This window comes from Procambarus clarkii, chromosome 40 (assembly GCF_040958095.1).
Source record: "Procambarus clarkii isolate CNS0578487 chromosome 40, FALCON_Pclarkii_2.0, whole genome shotgun sequence".
Classification (NCBI taxonomy): Eukaryota; Metazoa; Arthropoda; class Malacostraca; order Decapoda; family Cambaridae; genus Procambarus; species Procambarus clarkii.
In genome coordinates this window covers 14,395,479-14,417,978 of record NC_091189.1, presented here as the reverse complement: position 1 = coordinate 14,417,978, position 22,500 = coordinate 14,395,479, and the positions used below count along the sequence as shown (strand labels likewise).

Sequence of the window (22,500 nt, the reverse complement as noted above, 5' to 3'; positions counted from 1 at the left end):
CACCCACAACACTCCCACCCACAACACTCCCACCCACAACACACCCCTCCTACCCACAACACACCTTCCACCCACAACACACCCCTCCCACCCACAACACACACTTCCCACCCACAACACACCTCTCCCACCCACAACACACCCCTCCCACCCACAACACACCTCTCCCACCCACAACACACCCCTCCTACCCACAACACACCTTCCACCCACAACACACCCCTCCCACCCACAACACACCCCTCCCACCCACAACACACCCCTCCTACCCACAACACACCTTCCACCCACAACACACCCCTCCCACCCACAACACACCCCTCCCACCCACAACATACCTCTCCCACCCACAACACACCTCTCCCACCCACAACACACCCCTCCCACCCACAACACACCTCTCCCACCCACAACACACCTCTCCCACCCACAACACACCCACCCACAACACACCCCTCCCACCCACAACACACCTCTCCCACCCACAACACACCCACCCACAACACACCCCTCCTACCCACAACACACCCACCCACAACACACCCACCCACAACACACCCCTCCCACCCACAACACACCTCTCCCACCCACAACACACCTCTCCCACCCACAACACATCCAGCAACGCGCATCACAGAAAACGGAGTCCGCTAAGCGGGAACAATGTACATCATCTGATTAAATACAAATCAATAACGATGAGAATTAAACAATAAATAATTTCTTGCCATTATCTGAATCCTGTAACCAAGCAGGTATGGCAAGACTCACATATACGTATATATATATATATATATATATATATATATATATATATATATATATATATATATATATATATATATATATATATATATATATATATATGTCGTACCTAGTAGCCAGAACGCACTTCTCAGCCTACTATTCAAGGCCAGATTTGCCTAATAAGCCAAGTTTTCCTGAATTAATATATTTACTATAATTTTTTTCTTATGAAATGATAAAGCAACCCTTTTCTCTATGTATGAGGTCAATTTTTTTTTATTGGAGTTAAAATTAACGTAGATATATGACCGAACCTAACCAACCCTACCTAACCTAACCTAACCTATATTTATAGGTAAGGTTAGGTTAGGTAGCCAAAAAAAGCTAGGTTAGGTTAGGTTAGGTAGGTTAGGTAGACGAAAAAACATTAATTCATGAAAACTTGGCTTATTAGGCAAATCGGGCCTTGAATAGTAGGCTGAGAAGTGCGTTCTGGCTATTAGGTACGACATATATATATATATATATATATATATATATATATATATATATATATATATATATATATATATATATATTTATCAATTTCTGTCCAGCTCGGGAATCAAACCCGGGATCCTTGATAGTGATTCGACAACGAAGCCAATTGTACTACGATAATTTGATTTTCAAAGCACTAAAAAAATTACAATGAATTAATTTATAAGCATTACTTTAACAAATTACTGTAATAAGCGAGATAAATTAGCAGATCAGTCATGGAATTACTGTGGCTTTGTGCTTGTCATTTGATAACATTTGTACGAGACTGAAGCTGTCCAACCTTGTCACGCAAGTGTGTGTGTGTGTGTGTGTGTGTGTGTGTGTGTGTGTGTGTGTGTGTATTCACCTAGTTGTGTTTGCGGGGGTTGAGCTTTGCTCTTTCGGCCCGCCTCTCAACTGTCAATCAACTGTTTACTAACTACACTAACTACTTTTTTTTCACACCACACACACACCCCAGGAAGCAGCCCGTGACAGCTGACTAACTCCCAGGTACCTATTTACTGCTAGGTAACAGGGGCATTCAGGGTGAAAGAAACTTTGCCCATTTGTTTCTGCCTCGTGCGGGAATCGAACCCGCGCCACAGAATTACGAGTCCTGCGCACTATCCACCAGGCTACGAGGCCCCTATGTGTGTGTGTGTGTGTGTGTGTGTGTGTGTGTGTGTGTGTGTGTGTGTGCGTGTGTGTGTGTGTGTGTGTGTGTGTGTGTGTGTGTGTGTGTGTGTGTGTGTGTGTGTGTGTGTGTGTGTGTGTGTGTGTGTGTGTGTTATTAAAAATGACCTAAAGGATTAGGTCAATGACTCTGGCGTTTAACGTCTCCATATACAGGAGTTATTTAGTATAAAACTTGTTACGAGGATGGACATTGTAAACACATCCCGTTCTAACCAGGTCAAGGATGTGCGTGTCTAACTCTCATCAGACCTGTGGGGAAGCTACCCCCTTCTGTGGGGACCATGTCTCTCATCAGACCTGTGGGAAGCTACCCCCTTCTGTGGGGACCATGTCTCTCATCAGACCTGTGGGAAGCTACCCCCTTCTGTGGGGACCATGTCTCTCATCAGACCTGTGGGAAGCTACCCCCTTCTGTGGGGACCATGTCTCTCATCAGACCTGTGGGAAGCTACCCCCTTCTGTGGGGACCATGTCTCTCATCAGACCTGTGGGAAGCTACCCCCTTCTGTGGGGACCATGTCTCTCATCAGACCTGTGGGAAGCTACCCCCTTCTGTGGGGACCATGTCTCTCATCAGACCTGTGGGAAGCTACCCCCTTCTGTGGGGACCATGTCTCTCATCAGACCTGTGGGAAGCTACCCCCTTCTGTGGGGACCATGTCTCTCATCAGACCTGTGGGAAGCTACCCCCTTCTGTGGGGACCATGTCTCTCATCAGACCTGTGGGAAGCTACCCCCTTCTGTGGGGACCATGTCTCTCATCAGACCTGTGGGGAAGCTACCCCCTTCTGTGGGGACCATGTCTCTCATCAGACCTGTGGGAAGCTACCCCCTTCTGTGGGGACCATGTCTCTCATCAGACCTGTGGGGAAGCTACCCCCTTCTGTGGGGACCATGTCTCTCATCAGACCTGTGGGAAGCTACCCCTTTCTGTGGGACCATGTCTCTCATCAGACCTGTGGGGAAGCTACCCCCTTCTGTGGGGACCATGTCTCTCATCAGACCTGTGGGAAGCACCACCTTGGGTGATCTGAGATGGACAGTTACATTACTGTACTGTTTCTTAAGCTCCTAATAACCCTATCTTTTATTCTATAATTAGGTAATAATATATAATCAGCTGTAACCTACATTAAGTTTATAGACAGTTATAGATCATTTGTATGCGGAAAATCCACAGAGAAATGGTAAAGTAAGATGAACGTTTCGGCGGATCAAGACCGTTGTCGACACCAGTCTGGTGTCTGGTGTTGACAACGGTCTTGATCCGCCGAAACGTTCAACTTTCTTTTCCATTTCTCTCTGGATTTTCCGCACTCACGCACACACACACACACACACACACACACACACACACACACACACACACACACACACACACACACACACACACATCCCAGGGAACACAGGTGGAAACTTAGTACCCAGATGAGCCACAGAGACGTTAGAAAGAATTTTTTCAGTGTCAGAGTAGTTAATAAATGGAATGCACTAGGATGTGATGTGGTGGAGGCTGACTCCATACACAGTTTCAAATGTAGATATGATAGAGCCCAGTAGGCTCAGGAACCTGTACACCAGTTGATTGACAGTTGAGAGGCGGGACCAAAGAGCCAAAGCTCAACCCCCGCAAGCACAATTAGGTGATTACAAATAGGTGAGTACACACACTATGACTCCTCTACTGTATAGAGAAGCGCGGCATAATAATGGAATGATAATTGAACAGCAACTGGGTTTCATCATGTAACCCTTCCCTCCTTCCCTTATTCCTCGTGCTCCCCTTTATCTCTCTCCCCTCCACTTCCCTTTCTCTCTCCCCTTCCCTTCCCCTCTCCCTTCTGTGTCTAATTACATGGTGGAAATTACTGGTTGTTTTTATTAGGAAGTGTCATGAAGGGTAAGTCACAGTGCCGAGTAACTGGGTCAATAAGACGTGAGTACACTAGAGGCTGGCTGTGAGTCTGGCTCTTGTGTAGGGTGTGTGTGAGTACACTAGAGGCTGGCTGTGAGTCTGGCTCTTGTGTAGGGTGTGTGTGAGTACACTAGAGGCTGGCTGTGAGTCTGGCTCTTGGGTAGGGTGTGTGTGAGTACACTAGAGGCTGGCTGTGAGTCTGGCTCTTGTGTAGGGTGTGTGTGAGTACACTAGAGGCTGGCTGTGAGTCTGGCTCTTGTGTAGGGTGTGTGTGAGTACACTAGAGGCTGGCTGTGAGTCTGGCCCTTGTGTAGGGTGTGTGTGAGTACACTAGAGGCTGGCTGTGAGTCTGGCTCTTGTGTAGGGTGTGTGTGAGTACACTAGAGGCTGGCTGTGAGTCTGGCCCTTGTGTAGGGTGTGTGTGAGTACACTAGAGGCTGGCTGTGAGTCTGGCTCTTGTGTAGGGTGTGTGTGAGTACACTAGAGGCTGGCTGTGAGTCTGGCTCTTGTGTAGGGTGTGTGTGAGTACACTAGAGGCTGGCTGTGAGTCTGGCCCTTGTGTAGGGTGTGTGTGAGTACACTAGAGGCTGGCTGTGAGTCTGGCTCTTGTGTAGGGTGTGTGTGAGTACACTAGAGGCTGGCTGTGAGTCTGGCCCTTGTGTAGGGTGTGTGTGAGTACACTAGAGGCTGGCTGTGAGTCTGGCTCTTGTGTAGGGTGTGTGTGAGTACACTAGAGGCTGGCTGTGAGTCTGGCCCTTGTGTAGGGTGTGTGTGAGTACACTAGAGGCTGGCTGTGAGTCTGGCTCTTGTGTAGGGTGTGTGTGAGTACACTAGAGGCTGGCTGTGAGTCTGGCTCTTGTGTAGGGTGTGTGTGAGTACACTAGAGGCTGGCTGTGAGTCTGGCCCTTGTGTAGGGTGTGTGTGAGTACACTAGAGGCTGGCTGTGAGTCTGGCTCTTGTGTAGGGTGTGTGTGGGTACACTAGAGGCTGGCTGTGAGTCTGGCTCTTGTGTAGGGTGTGTGTGAGTACACTAGAGGCTGGCTGTGAGTCTGGCCCTTGTGTAGGGTGTGTGTGAGTACACTAGAGGCTGGCTGTGAGTCTGGCCCTTGTGTAGGGTGTGTGTGAGTACACTAGAGGCTGGCTGTGAGTCTGGCCCTTGTGTAGGGTGTGTGTGAGTACACTAGAGGCTGGCTGTGAGTCTGGCTCTTGTGTAGGGTGTGTGTGAGTACACTAGAGGCTGGCTGTGAGTCTGGCCCTTGTGTAGGGTGTGTGTGAGTACACTAGAGGCTGGCTGTGAGTCTGGCTCTTGTGTAGGGTGTGTGTGCGTACACTAGAGGCTGGCTGTGAGTCTGGCTCTTGTGTAGGGTGTGTGTGAGTACACTAGAGGCTGGCTGTCAGTCTGGCCCTTGTGTAGGGTGTGTGTGAGTACACTAGAGGCTGGCTGTGAGTCTGGCTCTTGTGTAGGGTGTGTGTGAGTACACTAGAGGCTGGCTGTGAGTCTGGCTCTTGTGTAGGGTGTGTGTGGGTACTCACATAGTTGAACTCACCTAGTTGTGCTTGCGGGGTTGAGCTCTTGCTCTTTCGGCCCGCTCTCAACTGTCAATCAGCTTCTTTCACACACACACACACACATACACACACACACACACACATACACACACACACACACACACACACACACACACACACACACACACACACACACACACACACGCGCGTAGCAGCCCGTAACAGCTGTTTAACTCCCGGGTACCTATTTACTGCTAGGTGAACAGGAGCATTAGCGATGAAAGAAACTCTGCCCATTTGTTTCTGCCATCGCCAGGGATCGATCCCCGGTCCCTAGAATTACTAATCCCCAGCGCTGTCCACTCAGCCACCAGGCCCTCCTCCTGGTGTGTGTGCATGGTGTGAAGAGGGGGGTAGGGGTGGAGGGGGGTGGGGGGAAGCTGTTGCTTACTTTGATGCTTGGGTTGTTTATATTGGTGTAGAGGTATTCGTGAGGTTATACAATATGCCCCGCGTAAGGAATTAAGAGAGCACAGAAGGGCTCACAACTTGAAACGTCTCGGGTTCGATTCCCGCGGCAACGTTTTCTATCACCTAATGCCGAGGTGATAGGAAACCAATCACTGACCTTCCTACAGGGAGGCCAGTAATTGGTTTTGGCAGTTGTATTGGCTTATCGAAGTTCCCCTAAGTAAACTAGACATTGTCCACGATGCAACCCCAGAACAGCTGCTTAACTCTCGGTGCCTTTTTACTGCTTGGTGAACAGGGAAATTAGGTGAAAAGGGACGCGCCCAACCATTTCCGTTCAGCCCGAGAATCGACTCCGGGTTCCCTGATTGTGAGCCGAGAACGATTCTTTTCTGTCCTTATTGAAATAAAAATGACTATAACGCTACTGGATAATTATAATTATAAAATACAGTTTATTCACCATTTTACCAGGTTTTTATTTGCCTAAGTGAAAGTAACGCCGAACTTGTACAGTTATCCTTAAAATATAAACGCCACATATAACGCTTTCTTTAAAGCGACACCAGAGCGAAATAGAAAACGGATGTTTTAAGGTTGAAGGTAGACTAAACGTCCAACAATTTTTGTCCCGCTCAGGATTCGAACGAACCCAATTGTCATACGCTGGCCATATTCTACTTAAGGAAGATTTCACAAGGCTGCAGTGTTTAGAGAAGGATGGTAAAGTTATCCAAATCATAGTTTTATACCACAATGGGCTATAGTTATGTTAAACCTTGAAAAAAATTTACTTATGCATTAGATAATAATAGTACACTGTATAATCCTCCCTCTCCAAAAAAAAAAGAGGTGGGAAGGATAGATGCCTGACTGGAAGCCCAAAGTGACAAAGAGATGAAATACATAACATCAAATACACGAACGACAAGTAGTTAGGTTGAAACGCACCAAGCAAGTAGACGGGGGCATACAGAGCTACACCTCGCTCCCCCCCCCCCCCCGTAGACACTAATAGGTAAGTACATCACAATGATATTAACGTATTATTACTCACTAGATACCATCGGGGAACAACATTTGTGTTCCCAGCACACACGTTCCAGTTGCTCCTCACGTATGTGTAATACTTTAGACTTCCCCCGCACCGTCATACACCTTCATACTCTGCACGTATACTTGTCCCTGACCTTGAGATCCTCCTTCCAAATACACGCAGATAATTTACCTCAGTTCACCTGAGGGACATCATCAGCTATATTAAATAAGATGTTTTATACCTCAGGTGTATGATCAGGACACATTCAAAGTACTATCACTATATCTAATTAAGCATAATTCAATCATATTTCTGTCTACAAAGCCCTTTCTATAGACCAAAGCTTTTACATGAATCCAATCCAGAGGGGTCAAAATTATGGAAGTGAAGAAAGCAATGGTAAATGACCTGAGCTTATAGAGTGTTTATCTTTCAAAACCTGCTACAATGTACCTGTTGATAACCCTCAAAATTTACTTTAATGTACCTTCTAATCATTTTCAAATTTTCTTACAATTGTCCCTGTAATTTTTTTTTAAATTTTGCTAGAAATTACCTACCTATAAGTATCTGTTAGATTAAGTACCTGCCCGAAACGCAATGCGTGTTAGTGGTTTTTCAAGAATATAAAAACATCAATGATATGTACTCTCATAAACCCAATGTACCTTCTGGTATATAAATATATATATACATATATATATATATATGTATATATATACTTTGTGGTACTTCCACAAAGGAAGGGAAGTACCACCTCTGGCTGGAAGAAGGGAAACCCATAGCCTCGGAGGAAACCACGCATAACTCATTAGAGGGAATGTTTAGATCCCCTCCAATACAGTTTCTGTGTGCTTTTCTTCTACCACCCCTTCATTTTTTGTGTTTTATTATGTATTTGATGGTTACAAGATATACATGGGTTGATACAAAAATAATACAAAAAGTGCTTAAAGGTTATGGATCTCTTGAAAAACACGACAATGGGAAACATTGATGAATGTCACAGACGGGTTCGATCATTGTTGCAAGTCAAACACTTTTTCGAATTCCTCTGAAGTTGGACTAGTGCCCAAGACGCAACAGACATATCCCCTCTGAATCGCAACACTGAGGCGCTGGAACAAGAAACTTTTTGCTCTCTGATCTTTCGTAGCGCTGATCAATTTGTCCCCCAATTCCTTCAGGAACTTCAATGCACATTTTCCCCACGAACCGAGGGTCTCCGAGCCGATCGGAACAAAGCTGTAGCAGTGCGCCAGACCTCTGTATTTAATAATTTTCCGTGATTCCCTGAAAGAAGCAGCATTACCGCTTTCACGTGTGCTGTAGTGGAGGTAGGTACTGGCCAGTGTGGCAGCACACGTAGTAGTCCCACACCACTTGCTTACCATCCTTCCAAGGAAGCAAAGCGACTCCATCTGGGCGCTTCTGAGGGTCGTTAGGTCTGAATAAGTGTGGTTCTCTTTGTGCCGGGCAGCGGGCTGTGGCGAGGCTCCTCTTGATGATGTCGTTGACTTCTTCATATCTTGCAATTTTATCCTGTGATTTATGACATACCAGACCATGACGACCATATTGAGCTGCCATCGCAGTTCCGCAGATGCACCTATGTTCGGTGAGGATGGGGGCGGCAAAGCGAAGGGCAACTCCAATGCGGAGAGCGTCATGCTTGAGGCGAGTTCCCAGGGCTGCATTGGGCACAGCAAATAAAAAATCCCCGGCGTGGGGTGCTGTTACCGCTAGGAGGCGGTCTTTGTTTTCAGCATCAGCGTTGTCAATCATTGCTGTGACAGTCTTTTCCATTATGGATATATATACATAATATATATATATATAATATATATATATATATATATATATATATATATATATATATATATATATATATATATATATATATATATATATATATACACATATTTAGTGTATTTCCCTGACTGAGCAATATAAACGTTCGTCACACACCATACAAATTAATTGTTTCATGCTATTCGCAGCCCTAAACACTGGCGCTTGGATTTGTTAACCAAGTAATAATAATTTTGTCTCTGCCCGTCTGCGATTTACAAATTATACTATTTTAATGAACTATTAATTTATTATTTATTATAATACAAATATTATGTATTTGTTCCACGAGTTTTTTTGTTTACACTTTCATACTTATTCTCTGACCGCTTGTTACTTGTGAACAGTTCTAAGCTACTCTATACCTGATTCTGACTACATCTCTTCCTGGGGATGGGTGGTCAGGACGCAAACATTGACCTCCACCTTCTCTCTCCTCCTCTTAGCCAGTATGTTGTTGAGAAAGGCACTTACCAGCCGAAACGTTCAGCTCGGACTTGTTGATTCGTAAACCTCATTCCTGGAAACATTCATGTATCAACATGTTAAACAAGCTACGAGGATGAGGGAAGGGGATGTTCCCTCCATGCTGGATTTGACATTTACCGGGAAAGAGGAAGAGATATTTGATATTCAGTATCTTCCTTACTTGGGTAAAAGCGACCATGTCTTTTTGGGAATAAAGTATGCAATGTGTTATAATCTGGAAGAAAATACGAAGGTTGAAGCAGCTGAAAAACCTGATTTCAGGAGACGACATTATGGGGAACTTAGAAATTTCTTTAAGGAATTTGATTGGAAAGACTTGCTGTTAGGAAATAAAGTAAATGAGATGTATGTCAAGTTTTGTGAAATTTATGATAAAGACACAAAAAAGTATTCCAGGCAGAGATGCAGAACTACGAAACAGGATTAGTTCAACAGAAATTGCGTGAGACCAAAAGACTCAACAATAGAATCAATATAGGAAGAGACCTAACCCCCCAAACTTACCAGTGATACAAAGAATAGAATCAATATAGGAAGAGACCTAACCCCCCAAACTTACCAGTGATACAAAGAATAGAATCAATATAGGAAGAGACCTAACCCCCCAAACTTACCAGTGATACAAAGAATAGAATCAATATAGGAAGAGACCTAACCCCCCAAACTTACCAGTGATACAAAGATACGTATAACAACTACACGGCCGTGAGGAGACAGGCAGAAAGAAATTTGAAAAAAGGGGATAGCGGACAGATGTAAAACAGAACCAGGCCTAGTCTATAAATTCATAATCAACAAATTGCAGGTAAAAGATAATATTCAGAGGTTGACAATGGGAAATAGATTCAAGGAAGCTGAAAATGAAATATGTGAAACATTAAACGAAGAGCTTCAAATTGTGTTTGTACAAAATGAAATCTTCAGGGAAGTAGACACAATAAGAATTCCAGAGAACAACATAGAGCACATAGAGGTGTCTACAGACGAAGTGAAAAAATGCTCTTGGAGCTCAGTAAGAACAAAGCAGTTGGCTCAGATGGAGTTTCACCATGAGTTCTGAGAGAATGTATGCCTGAGCTCAGCATTCCACTTCAACTGATTTTTCCAGACATCCCTGTGTACAGGAGTCGTAGCAGATGTGTGGAAAAAGGCTAAAATAGTTCCAATCTACAAAACTGGCAGCAGGGAAGACCTCCTCAATTATAGACCTTAATATTATTAAGCGTAATAGTCAAAATATTGAAAAACATAATTAAAACTAAATGGGTAGAACACCTGGAGAGAAACGATATAATATCAGACAGTCAGTATAGTTTTTGATCTGGTAGGTCCTGTGTAATGAATTTACTCAGTTTCTACGATCGAGTCACAGAGATTTTACAGGAAAGAGATGGTTGGGTTGACTGCATCTATCTGGACCTAAAAAGGCCTTTCGACAAAGTTCCACGTCAGAGGTTGTTCTAGAAACGAGGGGAAGGGGGAGAGGGTGATGGTGGGGAGGACGAGGGGATGGGGGATGGGGGAGTGGGGAGGATGAGGGGACAAGGGAGTGGAGAATGGTGGGAAGGACAAGGGGACAGGGGTCTCCAAGTCGCCAAACCCGGAGACCGCCGTGGTCGGGGCCGGAGAAGAACCACTCCATCAAGGGCAAGAACGACCCCAGCCTCCTGAAGCAGAGCCCGGGGCTGCACGAGCCCCAGGAGGTGGACTTCCGAGCCCCGCACCTACGGGTTCCGGACAGAGATCGTCACAGCCCTCTTTCACCCGAGGCCCGCTTCCTTCAAGACCAAGTAGAAGGAAGAGTGATAATTTACATATACTACAATTATTGTTATAATAATTTTTATAAAGGCGTATGCCTTTCCATTGGAGACTTTCAGCGTCGTGGAGAGGGGGGACCTGCTGCCTGGGTAACAGCTTCTCCCCCGAATCAACCTACCCTGGTTTTGCACCCTGGTGAGGCCACTCCAGACCTATGCCAGAGCGCAACTCCATAGTCTCCTGAGACTGATGGATGCCTACTACTACTAATTTTTATAACAGTAATATCAAGTACAGTATAGAAATATTAAAGCATTAGGATATAATATCTAAAATGTCGTCACACGTAAAAGTTATATTCGGGCCGCAGTGCAACGAGTAGACTGAAGAAAATGACGCAGAAATATAATTACAAACCCTATGTTCCCTTAGGGACCAGCACGGTACATGCTGTAGGGACGCCTACATGAAGTAGGCGTCCCTCCCTGATACCTCGCACCCCCCCCCCCCACCCCGGTGCCCCACCTCTGACCCCCCCCCGGTGCCCCACCTCAACCCCCCCCCCCCGGTGCCCCACCTCTGACCCCCCCCGGTGCCCCACCTCAACCCCCCCCCCGGTGCCCCACCTCTAAACCCCCCCCCCCCACTTGATACCACCAAGACCGCAGCAATACATGCAATTTTATAGCTAATTACCCGAGTGGTCTGGGGGAGTTATCAAACCAAATTTGAAGTGTTTTTCTTCCTTATTCAGAAAAGCGTTCGAACCCCCAACGACTCGCCGGACCAACCCAGGCCAAAGCTCACTAGTCCCCAGGAAGCGTTACAGTTGTCATTCTTTAAATATCGCAAAAGGCACCGGATTTTTAACGTTTAGTTTGATGGTGTTAAATCATTGAGGCGACAAGTGGAACCCCTTCCCTCTTGCTCATGTCGCAGGTCATCTTTCTACCCCTCCACCTCACTCTAACCTTTCACTGTTCATCCCCTTCCCCCCCCCCCCCCTTTTTCGTTCTCTTGTCCTTCTCTCACAATTATCCAGATAGTACTCACTAGTACATCAAGACACTTTACCTTTCTTCACAGAAACATATTAATGCCACGTTCTCTGATGGGCTAGGAGAACTCTACCTCACCACATCAACGGAAAGAACAGGAGAGACATGATAACAACGTACAAGATATAAATAGAATTGACAGAGTGGAAAAAAAGGTGGGATTATATGCCATGGGTGAACGTTATAGACAAAGTAGATCCAGAAATAGACCAGGGAAAACGTTTATATAATAACAGCCATAAACAAACTCTAAATGACCAGTAATTGCAAAGGCTTGGACTGGGAAGGGAACTATGAGGAGAAAACGCCCAATCCATTACGACTATATAGCACTTGGAAGGAGTCAGGATAAGGAGCCTTAGGATACTGAACCCTGCAAGCACGTATACGTCCGTACACGGACTAAAGTGATCTATATGGCAGGTGTAGTTTAATAACAAACTAGAATGGGTGCCAGCAAGTGCCAGGGGCGACCGTGAAAGGTCGTGCCATTTACGTTAGCCTCAGAAATGTAAATGTCAACCCTCACAGGATAGGTATGGGGGGCCAGTATGGGTGCCATCATCACGCGGAGCATGGGTAAGACCTCCTCCACCGCTCACAGGGTGGGGAAGGGAGTCAATAAAAATGAAGGAACTAAGACTAGATACAACCCACTTATCTGAGTCCATGTACTGGTGGGGTGCCACCCAGGGTGCCAGGGTGGCCAGCGCCCGCCACTGGCACTCAAGGCGCTGTGGAAAGAACAGAGGATACGGCTCTTAGATGTTTTCTTGTCTTAAGTGTATGGGTGACAAGTTGAGGAAATGGGTGACGACAGGCTTAGGGAATGGGTGACAAGTTGAGGGAATGGGTGACGACAGGCTGAGGGAATGGGTGACAAGTTGAGGGAATGGGTGACGACAGGCTTAGGGAATGGGTAACAAGTTGAGGGAATGGGTGACGACAGGCTTAGGGAATGGGTGACAAGTTGAGGGAATGGGTGACGACAGGCTTAGGGAATGGGTGACAAGTTGAGGGAATGGGTGACGACAGGCTGAGGGAATGGGTGACAAGTTGAGGGAATGAGTGACGACAGGCTGAGGGAATGGGTGACAAGTTGAGGGAATGAGTGACGACAGGCTGAGGGAATGGGTGACAAGTTGAGGGAATGAGTGACGACAGGCTGAGGGAATGGGTGACAAGTTGAGGGAATGAGTGACGACAGGCTGAGGGAATGGGTGACAAGTTAAGGGAATGAGTAACGGTATACTGTAAGGTTCCTGCAGGAGGACCTTAACAATCTCCAGCAGTGGACAGATATATATCAATTAAGAGTTCAACCACAGCAAATGAATCGGATTGATGATGAGAAAATGTGAAAGAACCACAAGGACTCTACACCACACGGAGAAGACAACAACATGAGCCAGAGAGAGACAAAGACATGAGAGTTGACATGACACCAAAACTAACTCCACATATTCAAATAAACACGATACTACAGGAGCTGGGAAATATAAGAACGACATTTTAGTGATCCAAACAAGAGATTATTCAAGACAATTTACACTATGTTAAGCCAATACTGGGATGAGCAGCTCCGTCCTGGATGTCACACTACGTACAGTAAAAACTAAATGTTAAAAAAAGGTTTTCAACAGTACTAATACTCGAATTAAAAGGACTAATGTACGAGTTCACATTAAAGGCTAAGGCAACCAGTCCGCACATCTAACAAGTTGCCTTTGGACGGAAACTAATAATTTGCTAAAATTTAGCTAATTATTACAAATTAAAACACTAATATTGACTTTTCTATACATCGGCCTCTATGGGTTAGGTGGGTTCTTTGGGTCTGTAAATTTCTGGAGAGGTATAAACGGTTGCAATTTTCAAGGAAATGCGAAATGTCGAGAGAACGGGGTGTCCAGGAGATAATGTCTCCGCGAGCTGGTTACCGACTAGGTCTACGGGTCCGATCGACCGAACTGTTGGTTGTCGCCGCACGCAATCCTTTGTGGGGAAAACACAGCCTGGTTGATTAATTACCATGAGGTGTCTATCAAGGTACTCCCCCTTGAACACAGTTAGAGGTCTACTTGTAATGGCCATCATGTTTAAGAGGAAGGTGCTGAAAGGCCTTGGGTCATAACTGTTTAGAGAATTGTCTCTTAAAGAACTTCTCTCCGTGTCGGCTGGTCTCGTAAAGAACTATTTCCGCGTGCAGATTTAGAACCATTGCCCCAGACGTGGTAGACGATGCCTCTCTCTCGCTCACGCCTAACAGCTGAGGTGCTGTGAGTGAATTCAGACAGGTTAGAATTAAAAGAACTCAACCAAACCGAACCGAACCTAACCTAAACTAACCTAACCCCTCCTACAGGAGAGAAGGATCAGATGGCATATGATTACGACGTAAATGATTCTGAGAAAAATAGACACCATGCACAAAGACAGCGATAATCTTCAGGAAGGGTTCATATACAGAACAGGTTGTTATGTGGAGTACCAAACTGTCCTCTCAAATAGTACATCGTGTTTTGACGTACAAATTCCCAACGTCAAAATATGATATACTATAAATCACAGTGACTCGCAAAATTGACGGGCTGTCACGTTATCTAATCGTGGACCCTCGGTTAAGTCAGGCCAGGTCAGGTCAGGTCAGGCAAGATCAGGTCAGACAGGTCAGGCCAGGGCAGGGCAGGGCAGGTCAGGGCAGGGCAGGCCAGGGCAGGTCAGGGCAGGTCAGGTCAGGGCAGGTCAGGTCAGGGCAGGTCAGGGCAGGGCAGGGCAGGGCAGGGCAGGCCAGGTCGGGCCAAGTCAGGCCATATATGGCTGCATATATATAAATTCAATATAACTCCCCCCTCCCCTAATGTGCATGGAGTTGATTTGTGAGAATATTGCAGAAATACAGTCCGCTTAATCCTCATACAAACTGCTATCGAAATATATAAATTAACGTAAATATAAACACTATATAAATTCTTATAACTTAAATAAATATGAATCACAGGTCGGTTCCCCACATTATTTGGTCCTTTGAACCAAGAACTCACAGAACCGGTTCGAATCTCCCAAATTATATGGTCATCTTCGAACCGGATGACAGATTATTTGGTCATCTTTGTACCGGATGAACCAGAGTTAACCAGTGGATTTATTAAATCTAGAAATACACTGGTACTAGTGTAATAAATCAGTGAACAATACATTGCCAGTCAAAGACCGGCCGCGGTGACCCGCCATCTGCTCACGACCCCCAGTCACTTTTTTTTTTTTTTGAAGTAAAGAGGAAGGAGAAGCATAGGTGAAGGGAAGTATAGAAGTGGGAAATACAGTGAGAGGTATGAAAGTAGGCGGACTGTCCGCCTTGCTGACACACCCACTTCACAGGCACCCACCAAGTTGGCGAAGTGACAGCGCTTATTTTAAAGCCAGCCAAATTAGTGGCTGCGCTCTCGCAAGTTTATCCATGGATTTTGTGGTGTTAATTTCGCGAGGTCACTAATAAGATTTAGTATTTTTAAATTCTAGAGGCTAATTAATAGGCTATCGTGAACAATTGTGTATACAATTTCTCTTGAATAGAGAATTATTTAATATATATTGCACTAGTTTTCTCAATGCAATATTTACTAATTGCCAACCCACAACAGGGTAAGGATATAACATTGACTAGTTTCAACTCTTTTGACCATGTCGTAGCTCAGTCGATTAAGGCAGCGTCTGGGATGCTCCCGGACTGTAGGTTCGAATCCTCGTCACGGCCCTTTGTGGATTTGTTCATTGACTAGTGTTTATTGATAACCTAGTCCCCAATTACCATTGACTAGTTGAACTATTTATTGTTCATCCTAGTGCCATTTATTACCATAGTCTAGTTGTACTTATATTGAACAACCTAGCACCATTAATTAATGGTACAGACCCTATTTTGGGTGTAATTAATACCAGCTCGAGATGAGTTGTGTATATATAATAATTTACTTATAACCATTGCACCTTTAGAGTGATTAATTAATGTCTATACCAACCTAGGGAGATAATTGAGGAGCTAACCTAAAGGTACTTCTAGTGATTGGTTTATCACTCAAATCATCAGTGTGTATGATTATATGTATATAATGTGTTAGCTCTAGCCTCTAGAAGAGATAGGATTATAGCCTAGTAATGGCAGAATTTTACCCCATGCTACCATCAGTGCTGGCTCACAATATATGAGCCAGTAATATCCCATTAACAAGTCACCATAAGTAATCCTCAGAAAGCTAAACGTGTTTCAGCAGCACGTAAACGTCAACTGACAAGAGATCTCAGCCAATATGAAGAGTTGTTATATGAGCTGATAATTACCGTCGGTTGACAATTCCACTAGCACCGCGTCTTCTATGAGTGAATTTATTTATACAACAGCAGCAATATTATCTGCAGATTGTATTTAATACTAGTAAATGGTGTCGGGTTTTCCGACAAGGTCAGGTTCATGCCATTTAGCACATAACTTTTGCAGCAGCGTGGGGGCTTGATAGGCCGTGCTATCTTGAGGTTATCTTGAGATGATTTCGGGGCTTTTTAGTGTCCCCGCGGCCCGGTCCTCGACCAGGCCTCCACCCCCAGGAAGCAGCCCGTGGCAGCTGACTAACACCCAGGTACCTATTTTACTGCTAGGTAACAGGGGCATAGGGTGAAAGAAACTCAGCCCATTGTTTCTCGCCGGCGCCTGGGATCGAACCCAGGACCACAGGATCACAAGTCCAACGTGCTGTCCGCTCGGCCGACCGGCTTCCCTATGCTGGGAATACCCTGACCAAACATGCCACGGATACCACCTCAATCCCGCAATACGAAATACCAAACACAACCCGAACGTGAAGGAACTGAACACTACAAAGTACTTGACCCCATTCCCAGCAGTCACTCGCAGCTCAGCACTGATAACTAGGTCAGCCACACACATATACAACGTCAGTATTATGGTGCTTTATTTTTCACTAATAAGTCGCATTTGCCACGGAGTGTTCAGTTTCGTAAACCAATGAGATGTATTAGAGACCCCGGTAAGCCGGTTAACCGCGGTATTAAGGCCAAGGACGGTGGAGGCGAGGTCGTTGTCACCCCTCGGTCACCGGGTCATCTAATACACGTCGCATTTGTTACGAAATCAAACAATCCGGTACATATATAATAGTAAAAAAAATAAAGCACGATACCATTGACGTTTTCTATGCATCAGCTTCGATAGGTTAAGTGGGTTGTTTGGGTTCGAACGCTTCTGGTCAGTTGTGTTTTTTTTTACGGAGTGGCGACTGGAGTGAAGGTGCTGGTCAAGCACCACGGGTCACCGCAGCTGACCTGAAGTGGACTTAGAGTGACACAAGTGATGACTTACAGTGAGATATCAGATGACTTCAGTGAGACGAGAAAGTACTTACAGTGAAATAACAGAGGACTTACAGTGAGCTACCGGATAAGAGGGCCAAGAGCTGGGTCATGACGGAGGAGGGTCCGGGGACCACCACCCTCTGCTTAACACGGACCACCAACATGGGCTCCTCTCACCACACTCTCCTCAACCACACTACCACCCTCTCACACCTCTCTCTCACCCCCACGCTCTCTGTCTCGCCCCTCCCTCCCTCCCTCCCTCCCTCCCTCCCTCCCACACTCCCACACTCCCTCACTCCCTCCCTCCCACACTCCCACACTCCCTCCCTGGTTCCCTCCCTCCCTCCCTGGGCCTGTGAGCCCCAGTAAAGCCTCACTTCAACACCAATCATAACAAACCGCGCCAGCAGACATGTATATCCCCCAACACAAAGTTCTCACTCTCGCAAACATAAAGTTTGATTTTAAAGTACAACTATCATTTAAAGTTACAGTTTTAATGGACAACCAAGTGGACAATGAACAGTTTAAGCCGAGAATCATAGCATTGAAATTGAATTGAAATTGAAATAAGATTATTGAGGTAAATAATCATAGCATTATGTCAGATAATTTCTTCTTTACGGTTTAAGGCCAAAATATTTGTATATATAATCGGAAATTGAGCATTGTTGCAGATTTGGCACGATGATGAGGATGATGAGGATGAGGAGGAGTGAGGACTGAGAACGAGGAGGAGTGAGAACGAGAACAGGTGCGCGCGCACATGTTCCCTACCTTCCCCCCCCCCTCACACTATCCACCACTATCCCCGGGTCAATATCCGTGACATTTAGTCTCACTCTCCGATAGACCGCACCATATACTCCAGCCTGTGTATTCATCACTTATGTAGGAGTTCTCCAGCGGCCGCACCTCGCACTCATCAGCGGCCGCACCTGGCACTCATCAGCGGCCGCACCTGGCACTCATCAGCGGCCGCACCTGGCACTCATCAGCGGCCGCACCTGGCACTCATCAGCGTCCACACCTCGCACTCATCAGCGGCCGCACCTCGCACTCATCAGCGCCCGCACCTCGCACTCATCAGCGTCCACACCTCGCACTCATCAGCGTCCACACCTCGCACTCATCAGCGTCCACACCTCGCACTCATCACCGTCCACACCTCGCACTCATCACCGTCCACACCTCGCACTCATCAGCGTCCACACCTCGCACTCATCAGCGGCCGCACCTCGCACTTATCAGCGGCCGCACCTCGCACTCATCAGCGGCCGCACCTCGCACTCATCAGCGGCCGCACCTCGCACTCATCAGCGGCCGCACCTCGCACTCATCAGCGGCCGCACCTCGCACTCATCAGCGGCCGCACCTCGCACTCATCAGCGGCCGCACCTCGCACTCATCAGCGGCCGCACCTCGCACTCAGCGAATCAATCGGGTGGAAGGCGCCGTAGTGGAGGATCCAGTGAGGGTACACACAGTGCTATTCCATGTACAAGTGAACTTTAAGTTAAGACACACATAAAATAAAAAACATTAATGACAAAATAACGAAGAACTTGGCCACGACAGCATAACAAACTCCAGTACAGTAATGACAACTTCCAGTTCTCAAGTTCACACTCAAGATATATTTGAATCGAAATTTCCAATACGCATTTTTAGAGCGCAGCTGATAAGTCAGTATTGAGTATACGAATTTGTAGGTATCATTCCGTATCATGAAAAAAGATTTGGTAAATAGAACAAATCGACAAAGGGCCGTGACGAGGATTCGAACCTACATCCGAGAGCATCCCAGACGCTGCCTTAATCGACTGAGCTACGCCGTGACGAGGATTCGAACCTACATCCGAGAGCATCCCAGACGCTGCCTTAATCGACTGAGCTACGCCGTGACGAGGATTCGAACCTACATCCGAGAGCATCCCAGACGCTGCCTTAATCGACTGAGCTACGCCGTGACGAGGATTCGAACCTACATCCGAGAGCATCCCAGACGCTGCCTTAATCGACTGAGCTACGCCGTGACGAGGATTCGAACCTACATCCGAGAGCATCCCAGACGCTGCCTTAATCGACTGAGCTACGCCGTGACGAGGATTCGAACCTACATCCGAGAGCATCCCAGACGCTGCCTTAATCGACTGAGCTACGCCGTGACGAGGATTCGAACCTACATCCGAGAGCATCCCAGACGCTGCCTTAATCGACTGAGCTACGCCGTGACGAGGATTCGAACCTACATCCGAGAGCATCCCAGACGCTGCCTTAATCGACTGAGCTACGATTGAGTTGGTAAATAGGTCAGAATAGAGCAGGATATGTGAGTTTGATTTTTAACACAGAGAAAGTTTGGTTAATTGTCGTACATATGATAAAGTTAGTTATTCAAGTTTGGTAACATGTTTAGTTTTGTATCGAGTTAGAGCCGTCTTAGGCTAAGTTGTCTGATTAAGCTAGGTGGCTTGGTTATTTTTGCACCGAGTTAGATTTGGGTTAGGTTAGGTGGTTTGGTTGGAAGTTATTCATAGCTAAACCTAAGTTAGGTTGAGTAGTGTCGCTTACTTGCATTTCACTACTGTCTAAACTTGAGAAACATAAAACCAGCCATAACTAATGCTAGACAACGTAGTTACGTCCTAACGTAACATACTATAACGTATCTGATCCTAATCAAACGTATCCAAACCTACTCTATCATAATCTTACATAACTTATCCTAATCTAACCTATTCAAATCAATCTTAGTCTAATGTAATATAACCAATCAAAAAGTAACGTAATCCAACTAATCCAAGTTAGATAAGGTAGATCCAGTGACCTGGATTTAGTAGGCCAGCAGGTCTTGTTGTGGTAACCTGTCACCGCCACAACACCACACACACACACACACACACACACACACACACACACACACACACACACACACACACACACACACACACACACACACACACGCACCCACACACACACACACACACACACACACACACACACACGCACCCCACACACACACACACACACACACACACACACACACACACACACACACACGCACACACACGCACACACACACACACACACACCCACACACACACACACACACACACACACACACACACACACACACACACACACACACACACACACGCACACACACACACACACACTCCCAGATTGAGTCAGAGATCAACCCCCTCAAGCACAGCTAGGTGAGTACACACAAACGCGATGTGTATACAAATTCACCAAAATTTCCTAGAACATCTGAACTTACAATCTTACATCACTTTGTTATCGATAAAAAACACAGGAGAGAGAGAGAGAGAGAGAGAGAGAGAGAGAGAGAGAGAGAGAGAGAGAGAGAGAGAGAGAGAGAGAGAGAGAGAGAGAGAGAGAGAAGGAGAGAGAGAACTAACATGATGCACGCCTGAGATGTCTCCAGCATCATATATATACCAAGACTCAGGATCAATCTTGACACACAGACAGAAGAATATCACGACTCGTCGAGGGTGTAATATGGTAAACAACACACTACTCTCATACTGAACTACTGTCTCCTGTCAAGAAAGTCTGTCACACTTATATAAGTGCTCTAATTTTACGTGATGAGCAGGCGTCTGATAAACAGTTTACGAATATATTAAATATTAGAGAAAGAAATACTTATACATTTTCTTTAATCTCTCTTGAAAGAACAGAGTAGATAATGTGGTGTGAGATGCTATCATGGATTAAGCTAGGACAGTCAGCTGGTCAGTGTGCTAGGACAGTCAGCTGGTCAGTGTGCTAGGACAGTCAGCTGGTCAGTGTGCTAGGACAGTCAGCTGGTCAGTGTACTAGGACAGTCAGCTGGTCAGTGTGCTAGGACAGTCAGCTGGTCAGTGTGCTAGGACAGTCAGCTGGTCAGTGTGCTAGGACAGTCAGCTGGTCAGTGTGCTAGGACAGTCAGCTGGTCAGTGTGCTAGGACAGTCAGCTGGTCAGTGTGCTAGGACAGTCAGCTGGTCAGTGTGCTAGGACAGTCAGCTGGTCCCTGTGCTAGGACAGTCAGCTGTCCCGTTCAGTTATGATGACTGAATACTTGTCAACCAGGGTGTTCACCCACCCGGGTATTTCATAAATTTGTAGTAACACATTTAGATACATCAACATTTGTGCAGCTGCCCTAGACTATATGAAAGGGAGTACAGTGTGTGTCAAAAAGCTAGCTACGTGATGCTACAAAATCCCCGTCACACAGGATGGTTAGTCATACAGAGACACGTGATAAGCAGCCTGCACTGGCAGACTCCGGGTGCATTATGAGGATATCATCAACACAAGAGTGAATAGAGAAGCACCCATCCGGGTTGAGGGAAAATAAGGACTTGTGACATAAACTCTGCGGGGTTTGGTCGCCAGATTTAACTTACATGTGAGGAAACTGGTTCAAGGCACCACTGGTGCAAGGCACTACTGGTACAAGGCACCACTGGTACAAGGCACCACTGGTACAAGGCACCACTGGTACAAGGCACCACTGGTACAAGACACCACCGGTACCAGACACTACTAGTTCAAGACACCACTGGCAAAAGGCACCACTGGTACAAGACACCACTGGTACAAGACACCACTAGTACAAGACACCACTGGTACAAGACACCACTGGTACAAGACACCACTGGTACAAGACACCACTGCGTGAAGACACCACATCAAGGCGCCTTCTGTCGTTATCGTCTCAAGTTATCTTTTTCCTACTTATTGAATATCTTCGATTAAACAGTGTTGCTATCTTATGTTATTTACTTTAAATCTGTTATCGTCTGGTAGTCGTTTTTCATCTTCCGTTATTTTAACCTGTTTGTTGCCTTACCTGTTGCTCTCTCTGTTTTACGTTGCCACTTCCTCTAGTTACTTAATATGTATTTTATAAAGTCTCATTGATTACCTTATTGCCACCTGTTGCCCATTTTTTATTTATCGTAGTTTCCGCTGTTATTTACATTTTCTCAACCGTTTTCTTTGGTTTCTTGCTCTGTTTTATGCCATTCGTATTACTAACATCTGT

At 45.9% G+C, this 22,500-nt stretch overlaps 1 protein-coding gene across 3 annotated transcripts in view; it reads right to left on the bottom strand.

Annotated features, from left to right (window-relative positions):
* LOC123757926 (cyclin-dependent kinase-like 4) overlaps positions 1-22,500 on the bottom strand; it is a 146,386-nt gene that overhangs the window by 73,997 nt on the left and 49,889 nt on the right. The window contains exon 1 of one of the 3 annotated variants that reach the window (XM_069338732.1): positions 12,719-12,782. The exons of the other annotated variants lie outside the window; for them this stretch is intronic. Within the exon in view, the coding sequence (XP_069194833.1) occupies positions 12,719-12,732 (14 nt within the window). The 5' untranslated portion in view covers positions 12,733-12,782. Of the gene's footprint in view, positions 1-12,718; positions 12,783-22,500 lie in introns of those variants that run through there. 3 annotated transcript variants of the gene reach the window in all.